At 40.7% G+C, this 15,405-nt stretch overlaps 1 protein-coding gene across 1 annotated transcript in view; it reads right to left on the minus strand.

The window, feature by feature from the left end:
• Nucleotides 1-264: 264 nt before the first annotated feature.
• LOC124276013 (leucine-rich repeat-containing protein 74B-like) overlaps nt 265-15,405 on the minus strand; it is a 36,571-nt gene continuing 21,430 nt past the window's right edge. The window contains exons 10-12 of the mRNA XM_046711655.1: nt 14,083-14,352; nt 5,305-5,390; nt 265-568 (exon numbers count right to left, since the gene is read on the minus strand). Of these exons, the coding sequence (XP_046567611.1) occupies nt 265-568; nt 5,305-5,390; nt 14,083-14,352 (660 nt within the window). The remainder of the gene's footprint in view (nt 569-5,304; nt 5,391-14,082; nt 14,353-15,405) is intronic.

Raw genomic sequence — 15,405 nt, forward strand, 5'->3', positions numbered from 1 at the left:
ACTGACCGTCATGATTTCACTGTCAACGATGCAGCAACAGGTACGTCATTGTTACCACAACGTGTTTTCGTCGTTGACGCCAATGGCACTTTTGTTATAGAACGTCAGGTTACTGTCACCATTCCTACAATTTGCGTGGAACGTCATGACATCGTTGTTGCCATGGCAGCAGTCGGTGTCTCTTCATCTTCGGATATGGTTGCTGGTTGCGAAGGTTTCTTGAGCCTCTTCCGGAATTTCATCGCGGCCAACTTCACCATTCCTTCAACGTCGTCCACCTCGGCCACAGCGGGATCTTGCACACTGACTCCTGTTGCCTTCTTTGATTTGCATTTTACGCACGATACCCGCCAAGGCTGGCAGTCCACTCTGCGCCATCATACTGTTCCGTCTGTCCTTGCTGGCGTTCTGTGCTGCTTGGTCCTGCTCTTCCTGACGTTTCTTGATGATCTTCTTCAGCGTCTGTCTCAGAGTAACAAGGCCCATGTCCTCTCGCTTCTTGGCCTTGGCCTTCAACGTTCGCTGGTTGACGTAGCGGGACATTTCTTTGGCTCCTTTCATCATCTCTCTGCAAAATCAATGATATTAGTGTAGATATCTCCTCGAGTTTCAGTCAACTGTAACTCCTTTGTATTTGTATACATACCCTTGACCCATTCTCTATACATTTGTTTCAGAAATGGCGCCACTTTCTATGTATCCTATAGATAATAATTTATTGGACTGGACGGCTATTTATAGTCTCATGCCATTCTTTAAAAATGATGTATGGTAGCGAAAGGCCGATGGTTTTCATAACAAAATAAAAGAATTTATGTGATGACGTTACATCTATTGAACATTGTTGTTTTTCTATGCACTAATGGTCTATAACCGGTCATTGTTGAAAATGTTAAACGTAAACGCTGGTGGATAATCAGTCTAGCTGCCAAATCAGATTCCATTACGTTTAAAGTAGCCGTGATAGTTCTATGAACGGATCACTTGGAACAGTCAATACTGCTCAGCTTTTTCTTTTCTTTCAAAAATCACGGGAACTTTCATAGACACAATGCGTGAAATATCCAATTAGATTATAAATATTGGTAAAAATGTGTATGGTCTTTATTACAATATGTGTAAATATAGAACTGATACATATGCAATATTGTGTGATCAATATCCTGTCCAATTTCCAAGTAAATCGACTGACCCACTTCATGGAGCATGATGTTACCAAGTACCGGTTCATATTTGAGGCATATGAGGGACCATGAAGTCTTCACACACTTGTTTATTAAGAAAGAAACAATCCGATAAGAGATAAAAACAGAAAAAAACATTATCAGACGAACATAACTTTCAACGTCAGAGGACAATCAGTCTCGAATATGTGCCGAGGCAGACTCCAAGGTGTTTAAAAGACAATTCTGAAAACATCGATGACAGTTATTTGAAAGGATCACTAGAAGTCATGACACCCGGTGTTTATGGAAAGGGCAAGTATTCCCAACTGTACTTCTTTACTGTGGTACCCACCAACACCCAATTGTAGCAAACATAAATACTCGTTAGTAATTGGAGGAGGAAAACGTCATGTAAAGGTCGTAGTGGGTGAGTGAGTTTAGTTTACGCCGCACTCAGCAATATTTCAGCTATATGGCGGGTAATGGACATAGAATGGGATAGCATCGAACATCATGCAGTTAAGAGAATTCAATTTGCCCTTTTAAGAAAATTCTTTCAAATATTTAGCATAAAGGTTCTGGAATAATGACGTTTCTTTGATTAAGACATCAGGTTAGGGTAGTCATTTCTGGTCACTGAAAGAAGCGAGGTCATCTATATATCTAACAGAGGTTGAACTTTCTGGCAACTAAGGAATTATTAAGTCCTTCCTGAAAATAGTTTGCATCTGCAGAACCTACAAACGTATCCACCGGGAATTCGATCCCAGCCAGTGGTCACTTCGACGCTGTCAGGTTGACATATGCCATGTTGCCCTGAAGATCTGGACAGAAAAGGAACTGATTATACCATGGACATACGGACTTCAGTTGTTGCCTCTCTGTTGGACCAGCCTCGAGGAAAACGCTTTGAATTCTTCATGTAACATCGTCCCTTAATTTCCCCATTTATCTCACATACCCCTCGGCCATCACAGACACAAGAGTGCGAGACGGGGTCAGCTGATCTGGAGACATACATCGATATTCTGTTCCAGGTCCGATTCATGAGCGTGAAAGGGCTATTAACCAAGACGGGTGTCATTCAAGATAAGCAGTTGTTTGTTTACAGAAGGAAGCATATCGAACGTTGTTGGTTCCAAATAACCAAAAAGGAAACAAAAGAAAAAACAGCAAAAATGGTAACTTTCATGCATTCAATCGACCCATCACAAACACAACATCTCTGGCCATAGAATTAGACATTGACATCGCCTGCGGTTTCCTGTTTTCTTTGATCCTACATAAGACAGATTGCGAATGTTATGAAAAGTATATAAATCACAGAAAAAGATAATCCATCAGAAACGATATCGTCTATTACAAGAAATAATATTCCACAATTCGGATACAGCAAGTTCCCTCGTGTTTTGTTAAATCGAGAGATCACTGCTTCACACATGTGCTCATGAATAACTCGGTAGCGATTGTTAATTTGACGGATTTGACGGATTCTACAGTAGAAAAGGAGATATTCTCAGGTGGTGTAAACATCGATAGCAATTCTCAGTGTTAAAACTGTCTCAACAAATAGACAACCATGTTTTCTGTCATAAAGTATTCCCGTGTCTCGGACCCGACAAATACAAGCATCTTGACACTTCAGGGCGTGTGTCTGTTTGAATCCGAGGCAGTCAATTTTCTCGGCCAAACCCATTTCCTCTTGGTCCTTCGTTCAACCACCTACTTCCTTCGCGATAAATATATTTGGCAAACCAACTCAATCTATTATTAGGTTAAACGCCTCTTGCCTTTAATCCTACTCTAATTTCCCTCAACCTGAGCTTGTCCTAGACTTTGCTCAATCTCAGCACATGCCTTCCTAATCTTACCGTAAGTGATCAATTCAAAGGCCTAATTTAATTCGAAATGAAAGAACCGTGGGCCTTTGTGTCTGCTATTGGTAATTTGCATCTTTGTAAACACTTTACACTTAAAATTAGACGCATGCATGTTTTAAACCATTGAAGGAGCTCACTTGAGAAAATTAAGCTGTTCTTTGAAAGGATGCGACAATTCGAATCGGTTTCTATTTTGGTTTAACAAGCATGGGCCAAGTTTGCCAAAACATTTTGTAAATTTGAGATTTTGTAATCGTATTACGCTTTCATTCTACCTGAAAATGTCATTCATTGAATGTGGCTGAACTCGCTGATTCGCTTAAATACTTGAAAGGGACTCTAATCTAAATCATTCTTAAGTATATAGACCAGTATATGGTCTCTACACATAAAAAATGTATAATGGCCATGTCGGTTTGGTAGCTCAAACTCAGAACGAGGCTAAATCCAAGATGGCCACCCAAAAAAAAAACAAATTTAAAAAAAATGTCAATTCTTAACTCTAATCATTAAAATAATGCTAACATGATTAAAAAGATTTAATTAATATCAAGTTGTGTTATTTGATACCTTTAAATCATATTTTTTCCTGATTTTGTAAGAGTCAAAATTGTAAGTTGAAAAAACTCATTATTTCATTTATTCTGAAGTGGAGACGGCAAGAAAGTTGCTGCAGCCTTAATTTTGTTCAAAACGTTTGCAAGACCTCCTGGACTACAGCATACACTGCATGTGATACTGTTGGTACTTTTGGAGGCAGAGGGAAGGTCAATACATTAAAACTTCTCGTCAACAGCTAAGAATATCAAGAGGCTTTCCAACAACTTGGGAATGACTGGACTGCGCCACTAGGTTTGATTGACTAACTTTAAACATTCAGATGCCTCCTGTATGCCTCAGATTCTTAAATAAGGGATGTCCATCAATCGCGCTACCGCGTATTTGAAGTGAGAAAAGGGGCAATTGAATCAGGACAATTGCCACCCTGTTTTGATTGTCTATCTATGCATATCCTGAGAGCAACTATCAAGCTGCAATATGGTACAACTGTCTGGAAGTTGAATATCCAACTCCACGGGCAACAGATGGTCATATAGACATTTGCTGGATGACGTGATCTCTTGCTCCAGATGCTGTTCTTGAGTTCATTTCTTGTAAGTGCACATCAGTCTGTAAACTGCCAAGTTGCCAGTGCCTTACCAATGGACTGAAATGCACTGTGACATGTCGGAACCAGACTTGTGACAACATGGTATGCGAGAACCATGAAATGCCGAAGAGTGACAGTGATGATGCAGCTGATGTTAATGATGCGAAACAGTGACTATCACTAACCACTTTAAGGAAGTTGAAGGTGCTCTCACTCTTTGAAATTAAAGAGATGTCTTCAGAATAAATGAAATGATGAGTTTTTGAAAAGGTTTTTTGAACTTACAATTTTGACGCTTACAAAATTATGAACAAATATGATTTAAAGGTATCAGATAACACAACGTGATATCAATTACATTTTTTAATCGTGTTAGCACTATTTTACCTCCCTTTTTTCCATTTCAAACCTATTTGTTGAACTTTAATCACGATTAGAGTTTGGAATTGACAATTTTTTAATTGGGGTGTGTGTGTGTGTGTGTGTGTGTGTGTGTTGGCGGCCATCTTGGATTTTAGCCTCGTTCTGAGTTTCAGCAACCAAACTGACATGGCGATCATACATTTTGATATGTAGAGACATAACGGAATGTAAAAAACACTATAACTTTTGGTCCCTCTGAGTGGTACCAATATGTCAATTTTCAGCCCCTGGCTCATGGCCTCTTATTCATCATAATGATACTCAAGTAAATTACCCCTCTCTCCATGTTCAGCTTAAAGAAAATGCTGATAAGCTCAAATTTGATTCACCGTCGTCAATCGAATTATTCGTCCTGCCTTTAATGTCCAAGCCCGCACTTCAACACACCGGTCAAGTGGACTATCTAAAGTGAATGTGACCCGTGAAGATCCAGGTTAGAATTGGTCTTCAGCAACACATGCTTGTCGTAAGATGCAACTAACGGGATCGGGTGGTCAGACTCGCTGACTTGGTTGACACCTGCCATGGTATCCCAATTGCGTAGATCGATGCTCGTAATGTCAGTCACTGGATTTTCTGGTCCAGACTTGATTATTTACAGACCGCCGCCTTACAACTGGAATATTGCTGAGTGCGGCCTTAAACAACAAACAAACAAACAATAAAAATAAAAATCTAGACTTACTCCAAGTCTATCACGCCATCTTTGTTCACATCCAGCTTCTCCATAATCTCGTCCAACATATGTTCCGTGAAGGGAATTTTCAGCGTCTGGAGAAGAGAAGAGATCAGTTATTGTCGGCAACTATTTGCGTGTGTCAAATCGCTCTAGTCTGGGATGTTAAGACGGGATTTCATATATAACCCTATTATTTCAAAGGGATCGGACGAGGCTAACTGCTGTCTTAGACATTTCGATGGCCATGCCACGACTGCCTGAGCTTGGCGGCCATTAAGAGCTTATTGGCATCAGTGTGGGGCTCCAATAAACGCAATGTTCAATAACGAAACGTTTTATCAAAGGGTGGTCACTTTACGGGATAGTATGTCCTGAAAGAGTTTAAGTAAATTTGTTAGTGTCAACAGGTTACGGCTTACAGTGAGGTGAGGTGAGGTGAAATTGGGTTTAACGTCGTGCTTGAGAATATTTCGCTCATATGACGACGCATGCATGTGTATGTGCATGTGGCTGCTTGTACTAGCCCAGACTGAAGCTGGTTTTATAGTGCTAGCCCACTGAGATACCATGCCGCATTGAAGCATGAATACCCCACTCAGACACATTATACTGACTCCGAGCCGACCAGTCCTTGTACCCATTAATGCCGAGCCAAAAAGTACCATATTTTAACGTCTTTGGTATGATGCGGTCGGGGATCGAGCCCGCGACCTTCCGCTCTCCGGGCGGACGCTCTAACTTTCACTGCACCACGGAGGCGGTCCTTTTATAGTGTGTTCCGACCTGTACACATAGTTTTGCATTTAAAATCAAGCCTCCGGGTCATTGAATGTTGCTATATATGTATATGTTATATATATTGATATATATTTCGGTCCATGCCAATGAGCACCAATCTCAGGGAGAGGACAATTGATATTATGGTGCGGGGTTGGGGTGATTTACGAACTGATGTTCATCGATAAGAAAAGCCTGTGGCACATGGTTGAGTGTATAACACACGAGCTACAAATCACGGTAAAGTAAGCAATGGTTGCGGCGGAGAGTCGGTGGATGGGTGCAACTACTGGGAGTTTTGGGGCATTGGTCTTGCTGCTCACTGATATCTATGTTATATGTTAGGCAAGTGACTTTGCTCGAAATGACCCGCTGTTCACCCAGGGCGACTCATTAATGATGGATCAGCCGCTTGAGCCTCACAGGCAGCGTGGGTTGTGAACTTCCCGGGAGCCGAGAATGACACACTGATCCACTGACCAGAATAACACAGCCTATTTGGGCGTGGAATCTAGCGCCTTATAGATACAAAGATTGTTTGTTCCTAGTAGAAATTTGAAAACAACTCATGTATAAATATGAATGAGTGTGTTTGGGTTTCGCCGCTTTTTGCAATATGCCAGCAATTTCACGGAGGGGAACACCAGACATAGTCTTCACACATTGTACCCATGTTGAGGAATCGAACCCGGGTCTTCGGCGTGACAAGCAAACGCTTTAACCACTAGGCTGTCCCACTGCCACTGTATGAATATAAATGATGGAAATCTGAAAGTTGAATGACAATACCCTTTACAAATTCTGAGGATCGGAACTTTATAGTTTCTTATTTTTTTCAATCCAAAGAGATTTTGTTATTACTGAAAATATAACTTCAAAAGTACCAATATTTGTAAGAAGTGTACACGATTCTTTTCGCGAAAAGGTTTCATTTTTCAAATCCAAACAGAATATGTGCTTGAATTTTAGTTGCGACCTGTTAATTTTGTTAATATTGAACTTATAAAAGTACCAATATCTGTAACAAGTGTACACCATTGTTTTTGCGAAAAGGTTTAATGACTTTGCAACATAACGACCAAGGTGCCGTTGTACAAAGCAATCTTAGCGCTAAGGTGACCGTAACTCCCATACCTTAACATAGTAACTCCAACACCTTAACTTAAGGTAGTCTTAGCGCTAAGGTGACTTAGCGTAAACTCCCATACCTTAACACTTAGTAGTCTTTGCGCTAAGGTGGTAACTCCCACACCTTAACATTTAGATCTAAGGTAGTCTTTGCGCTAAGGTGACCGTAACTCCCAGACCTTAACATAGACTTAAGGTAGTCTTTGCGCTAAGGTGACCGTAACTCCCACACCTTAACATAGACTTAAGGTAGTCTTAGCGCTAAGGTGACCGTAACTCCCACACCTTAACATAGACTTAAGGTAGTCTTAGCGTTGAGGTTGTTTTGTACAACAGCGCCCAGGAAGATTATATCCTGGTATATAGTAGACGTCATAGGTCCACGTTGACAAATGCCATTCCGAAGTTCTGTGACCCTTGTGGAGATTCGATGTCTGGATAGGTAACGACATCGGTGACCAGCAGGCTACATTAGGAATGGGAAGGCAAGAATGTCTCCTGGTTGTGTTTCACCGACGACCTTGGTTGTCGCTGGTCCCTCCATCCACTATGTCGCCAGAGACGTCCTCCATTATGTACAGCCCGCTAGTATACACCGCATAGTTTGAATGTACTGACTGTGGCGTAGTCACTTTCAATCACTCACTCATTCGAGAAAGACAGAGTCTTCAGGGGGAACAACTGTTACTGCTGATTTTGTTGTTTCAACAAGTTCATCAATAAAGTGGGGTTTTTTGTGCTTACTGACGCATCAGGGGAAGCTTCAACTCACGGGCGTAACTAATATAAGTTGGTGTGTGTCAATTACTTTTAGTTTTGAAGTGAAGACAAACGACATTCTGTGTTTAATTAAATCCCATGGATTAAAAGTACCCCATGCTTCTACAATTGGAATTATGTAAATCGCGGTTATGCGGACAACAGCTTGACATGGAGGTTTAGGTTTTCTTCAGTGGCTTCGTTTGAACGGTTCTCTACACCGAAATCTTTTTACAATTTGATTTAATCATACGATTGCTGCCTGTCAGTCATGTTGTCACTGGTGCCATCTTGCAAAAACAGCTGTTATCTGGGGACTCATCTTTATATTCCTTGTAACACACGTTAAACAGAAAATTCCACTCTTAAAACTAAACTGCATACTTTTCATAGTAAATATACTGAAATAATGTCATCCAGGTCGATAGACAAAAATCTTCCAACAATTGTGTACAAAGTTCTATGTCCTCCGAGAGGTAATATTCTTCCCGGAATCAACAATTTTTACATGTTATTCGAAATCAACTACATTTGTATGGTTTTAATCACGGGCGCGTGTTCAACGACGATCAGCTGTTCATTTCTAGAGCAACACATGGTATGAAGCTGTCACATGATATGATTTACTGCTGGCCGACAATCATGTTTTCATCATAAACGTGACTGTGTTAAAACGTCAGTACGCTAACCCTTGCAGAAGCCTATTTTTGTTATTAACACACAAAACATATTTAAGACATTACGCTTGACTTCTTTGATGGGCATTTTAGATGTTGAGTTGATGATTGACTTGCTTTACAACGACTTTAGAATCTATGTCGAAACGTAGCCTTTCACAGAATAAAAGAAGTTGTATATCCATAAAAATAGTCATCATTCTTCATACTACGCTTGTGAATTATTCCATCGTGAACAATGGTTATTTATCCAAACTATCAGCAACAACTTGATTATTCCTGTAATGAAAAGTAGTCGAACAACCGGAAACAAACACGACGGAATAAATAGGCGAAAGCGCCACGGTACTGCAGCTCACCCTATACTTTTGAAGCGTGCATTCCCTTTATCCGTTCATAGATGTGTAAACCTTGGGGATTCATGGTCAGAATAGGTCCCTATTTCAGACTGCTTTCAAAAAAGCTAACAAACAGTGAGATTGTGTTTGTGCCGTTTGTTTTACTCCAAGCACATGAGACACTGACCAACACTGGATTATACGGACTCGCTTATATGAACTGTCCCCACATGGGTACAATGAGTGAAGCCCATTTCTGGTGTCACCCGCTGTGATATTGCTGGAATATTGCTAAAAGCGGTGTAAAATTAAACAAACTCACTCACTCACTTACTCATTCACTCACTCATTATATGAACTGCCGGACAAAATGTAGTATCCACTGACGTTTCATAGAGGCTAGTGTTGGGAATTGGTTGAAATCTCACATTTGATGATTGCTCCATTACCAAAGAACAATCATCGAAAAAAATTGGTTAGCGAGATTTTTCAGATTTTCCAACCCAGGTTGTTATTGCAGATATGTATAACATGATGCAACTTTCTACTTTAAAGTGATGACTAATATATCATGAACATAAACTTCCTTGAGTCTTAGAGAAATATTTAGTCATGGCTTTTCAGTTAGTGAAGTGAGTTTTCTAAGAACTAAACACGTTTTCAGGCCCTGACAATTTCTAAGATATGTTCCATTGTCAAGTTTTTCAAAGACTAAAACAGTAGTTCCAAAATCGTTTATGTTCGATTATGAGAAAATGTGATCGATTACTTGGTCGTTTGGTCACTGCGACCAATCTTCGATTATTTTAATTAATCGGAACACCATTAATAGAGGCTAAAATGGAAAAGAAAGAAATTGTTTTTCGATGTTCATGTTTTTGAAACGTGCATCAAACGATTTTGCTCCTTACGTTTCAGTGTTTTGGTAACTGATTTCAGTCTAGTAAAGCTTTGACAACGTTTGTAATTGTTTGGTCAAGTCCAGATTTCAATAATTGTTCCCTTTCTTTTGCACTAAATTTTATATGCCACCTTCACAAAACTTGGATATAGAGAACCGCGACTTACAAAGAGACACGTGAGTCTGTTGTAAGAATCCTTATTTCAATCAAGTGATATCATTGACAGCGAAACGTGAGAGCCAAAAATACATAACAGTTATTTTTAGGCAATCTATATATATTTCGTTAAACCTAAACTAACCCCTTGGTCAGTCGCCGTCTCTTTCCCGATATCAGATATCCGCCATTGTTACGGACAGGGTTCGAACCGTCGACCTTCATCTCTGCACACACACACTCTGGAGATGGCCATCTATCATATAATGATTACGCAAAGAGACGTGCGTGTATTGGAGACAACCCTTGTCTTTTGTCAACAAAATATGTTAAAAAACATGACATTGTCATTTTGATATCTGAACAGCTGTCCATAGGCCAAATATAGTTCTTCCAATATTGCGGCTATGGCATCATTTAAAAATAATCATTGATAAAAATAATATAATTAATAAATTTGGATGTGCGCATATTACATAACCAATGGTTTAACAGAAAATATCTGTATAATAACATTACTTCTTAGAGAACAAACTAGGTAATGTATGGCGTGAGGTCAAATCATCTTTCTAATGTGGTCTTATTTGGTATGGTAGCAACTTGCCATTAGAAATCTGTTCAACACATTGAATCGGAATAGAGAACTGAACTCGGGGCTGCAGTGTGGCGAGTGAACACTTTCCCCACACGGCTACCCAATCGCCCTACGTCTAGACCTTCAATGAAAATGACGCCAAGCTTAGCACGGTCCCTCCTTTACAAAACTATCAATATAACTGATGAAGGCAACATCTTCGGGATGACTGATAATTCAGGTTTACATGCTGTCTAAGTGCAATGATTAAATCGGGTTGTTGGTTTTCAAATAACTCAAGCGGTATGAGGGTGAATGATTCGAGCGTAGAGTGTATCGTATCTGGAACATCCAGCTGATCGGCTGTATTAGCTCATCAATATAACTCCAGGTCACTATCTAAACATTCCATCATTTAAATAAACCCTTAACCAGGGAGCATTTGCCAGGAACGTCAACACAACCCAGAGCGCAATAATTTGTGTTAAATGTCAGATGACGTCAGCGCGGGGTTATTTTGGACAACTGTGGCACAACTTATCGTACAGACCCACTACAACAGCCAAATCATTCTAGCAACAAAGGCTTGCATGATATATCTGCTTAGACCATTTCAAACTTGAAGAGCCTGGTCAACAAGTGTTTATGATGTGTAAAGCACTGATAAACGCGTTTGTACCATATCCCTGTTACGGGCCGACCTATATATATTACAGCCCTGAATACGGAGTCAATGTTTGCCACACTGACTCGGATACGAAACTTACAAGTAGACTGAAGATAGTACCTCTGACAAAATAGTTCCGTCGACAACACATTCCTTTTAATGTCTAATGATCAAACATTACGCCGGACGTCCGTGTTTGTAGTTGAAACTGCTCGATTGCATCTGCAGGTAATTGCGTGTATTATGTCATTAGAACGCCGGTGTGAATAAAGCATGGTCAATTATATGTGGTTCTAGGAACGTTTCATGCTATTACGCTGCCGACGTTAAGTAATAATGTCCACAAAGGCAAATCAACTGCAAAAGTTAATTCCTCAAACGGCCATGACATTAGGGACCGTTCATAATTTATGACTAGGGGGGTGATGATGATTTTTATGGAGAAGCATGTACAATGTGAATGACCCCCCTAAAATTTATGTACAAAATAAGTGACCCCCCTTCATTTCATGTACAAAATCAACGACCCCAACCCCCTCCCTTCCAATAATTTCTAAGCATAATTTTAAACATATTTCTATGTACAAAATTGCTGACCCCCTAGCTCCCCAGAACAAAATGTGTGACCCCCCTTAAAATCATCATCACCCCCATAGCCATAAATTATGAACGGTCCCTTACACGAAGGAGAAGATTGAAAACGATGGCGTATTTTATTGAACTCGTTTAGATATGAAATGTACACGCTGGAAAACAACGCGTCTCGTCAGAGGCTCACAGATTCAATCGGGCAAAAAGACAAAATGGCGGCGATAATTATGTCACTAGATCACTGAAACGCAGTGATGAGTCCAAGTGTTCGCGAAAAGGGTGCGCATGTCCAGCTCTACCGGAAGTAGACACCATTCAAACATTCAGAAGTGTTCAGCAATAAATACGTCCTTGTTACAGCTTAGACTGAAATAACGCGTGGTATCAGATGTATTCACGGGAAGACGTTCTCAGCAATCAACACGACCGGCCACCACTGATTGATTGGAACATTGATGGTGTTCGACAGGAACAGTCAGAAACTGTTCATGTGTCTTTTATAACATTCTCACTGATTCAATAAGTGACATAACCGAAAGGTCTTAGTCACGTATGTTAAGACCATAAAAGAACGTTCCCTCATCGGATATATTAAAACCATATTACCGAAACCGAACGGGCAATGATAGGATATCTTTCAAAATAGGCAAGAGTTGAACAAACATTTTTCGATTTGCATATTCGGGGTTGTTTTGGCCACTGTATTCACAAAGGAAATACCTCCCATTTCCACTCCCGTTTCTTGGTCAATTAATGAATATTCAGAAACGTGTTCAATATGGAACAATCAAGACCCCATTAGAGTGAGGACGGAGCCCAGCCTGATCAAGCTGTTGAGCCGCCAAACCATTTCAACCACTTCAACGACACGTTGCCGCTGTTTGTCCCACTGCTCGCCATTATCGCTGGAGTAAATTCTATTTAGATCTAAGCTTGTGTTCATACGATCTAATCAATTAAGTAAAGATTTAAGCCTCGGGGTTAGATTGGACCAAACCTCATCTAGGCCACTTAAATAATCGTGGCCAAATCCCCCTCGCTATCGCCATCGAAGGTGCTTGCTTTCGTTAATGGCTGTGATGGCCTAGATGATTAACACTTGATATCTGTTTGATCTATACGATATGTGTGCTGAAGTCATTACTGCACGGATTCTATAACTACAGTCAACATAACATTCAGCGATGGTAGTTGATTAGATGCTGCATGTATTTGTTGAGTTTCGTTCACAAAAGTAATGGATCGAATGCAATTTGAATACAAAATGTCGAATGGTTCTGGAATCTTAGATGACAAGAGTCAATCACGACCATCACTGTCATCATCGTCATCATTTGGACATGGGTGGCCCAGTAGTCTATGGCGCTGAGATTTACTGTTCCGAGTTTAAGTCCTGATATAACTGAACCACTGTTCAAGGCGGCGTTAAACAGCTCGGTGTCGTTAGTTTCAAACTACAGTCAGTGAGTGAGTTTAGTTTTACGCCGCACTCAGAAATATTCCAGCTATATGGCGGCGGTCTGTAAATAATCGAGTCTGGAACAGACAATCCAGTGATCAACAACATGAGCATAGATCTGCGCAATTGGGAACCGATGACATGTGTCAACCAAGTCAGCGAGCCTGACCACCCGATCCCGTTCGTCGCCTCTGACGACAAGCATGGGTTACTGAAGGCCAATATTCTAACCCGGACCTTCACGGGTATTCAAACTACAGATAATTCAAGCTTATCTTATGGACGTTTCAGTGTACTAGTCAGAAAAAACCCTGAAACCCAATCATGAGGTCTATGACTGTTGATCTACATTACAATACTGAGTCTACACGGGTGAGTGAGTGAATGGATGAGTGAGTCAGTTGGGCTTCACGAATCTTGGAAGTATTCCAGTTATACCACCCAGTGTCAGCTTAACACGGGGTGCAAGCTTTAAGGGATGATCCGTCAGAAAAAAACACCCCTAAAACCCCAAGCATGAGGTCTATGAGGGTTGATCAACATTACAACATCACCACCCGGTGTTAGCTTAACTTGGGAGACAAGCCGTAAGTGATGCAGGTCTCAAACGTGTACCACTTTCATGAATTCCTTGAGCACGTGTATGGAACTGACAAACCTAGAAATATAATCAGGGCGAACCAGGATTCGAACCCAATTCCATCTTGAACCAACGCCACAATTCAACTACATCTTTCAGCTTTGACCAATACTTACATTGATGCCATCTTTAATGTTAGAGCGGGACAACTTGTCTCTCTTCTTAACGTCGAAACTTTTGAACATATCAATCAGACGAAGGTTGTCCATTTTCATGTACTCAAACAGAACCAGTGTGGGTTCCCACCGCTGCAGGCTGGTTCCGTCATGGTCACGTGACACCGAGCCAGTGGCCAGCTTCATCTCGTGACCGTGGATGACCTTGAGGTTCCGGGTGTCCTGGATGGCCTTCATGGTTTCCATGAACTCACGATCGACAGCAATGTCCTGGAAGAGTAAATAGGTGCGTGAGTGAGGGAGTGATAGAGTAAGTGAGTGAGTTTAGTTTTACACCACTGTTAGCAATATTACACCAATTTCACGTTTGGGGACACCAGAAATGGGCTTCACACATTGTACCCATGTACTGAATCGGACCCGGGTCTTCGGCGTGACGAGTGAATGCTTTAACCACAGCTGCACCACCGAACAACTTGTGATAGAGTGAGTGAGTTAAACAAAAGTGACAATCAGTCATATTCCAACAGTGAGCACATTGAAGGGCGAAAGCTCACTGAGCTCACGCATGTTGTGGATTTTTACCACATTCGAGAATAAATAACAACACTGTTTATGTTATCAAAATCGGTGTGAATATGGGATTCGAACTCACGACCAGAAGGCCCTGGAAGGGCTAATGACCGATCCTGACGCCTGTGATAAAAGTGCCATCCAATACACATATAGTGGATTAGATACTGGGGACACATCTGTGTGGGGATCGAACTGACATTTACTTAGTCTAATATTTTACGCACCTTAAAATGAGAATGAATGCTTTATAAGATGATATTTTATGCAGCTATATGGGAAAATATACCCCAAAGACATAGTACCATTTGTCAAGATGGGCACTCAGTACCAGCTAACGTATATAAATCCTGTCCCGAAATTGAGACTTTCCCATGTTATCGAGTAACAGTATATGATTAGGGATATATATTAAACAAGACGAAACCCAAGAATGTTTAAGCTGTAATCACTGGTTTGCTTGACAATAGTGACAGGATGGGGAGGGTTAATTACTGACTGGAATTGTTCCAGTTTTTCTATGATATTTAATCTGATGGTACGAATACAATTGTATATTAGATACAGATTGAGGCGGGGAGTATAATTAATGTTGTACAGTTTGTTGTAGGTTATTTGTTCAGGTCTGTTAGTGACTTTTCTTATGTTTAAAGGTGGCTGGGTGGCGTAATGGTTAAAGCGTTCGCTCTTCACGCCGAACACCCGGGTTTAAATCCCAACGTGGGTACAATGTGTGAAGCCCATTTCTAT

The sequence above is a fragment of the Haliotis rubra genome, unplaced genomic scaffold (assembly GCF_003918875.1).
Source record: "Haliotis rubra isolate DU_JTF1 unplaced genomic scaffold, ASM391887v1 Scf2046, whole genome shotgun sequence".
Lineage (NCBI taxonomy): Eukaryota > Metazoa > Mollusca > Gastropoda > Lepetellida > Haliotidae > Haliotis > Haliotis rubra.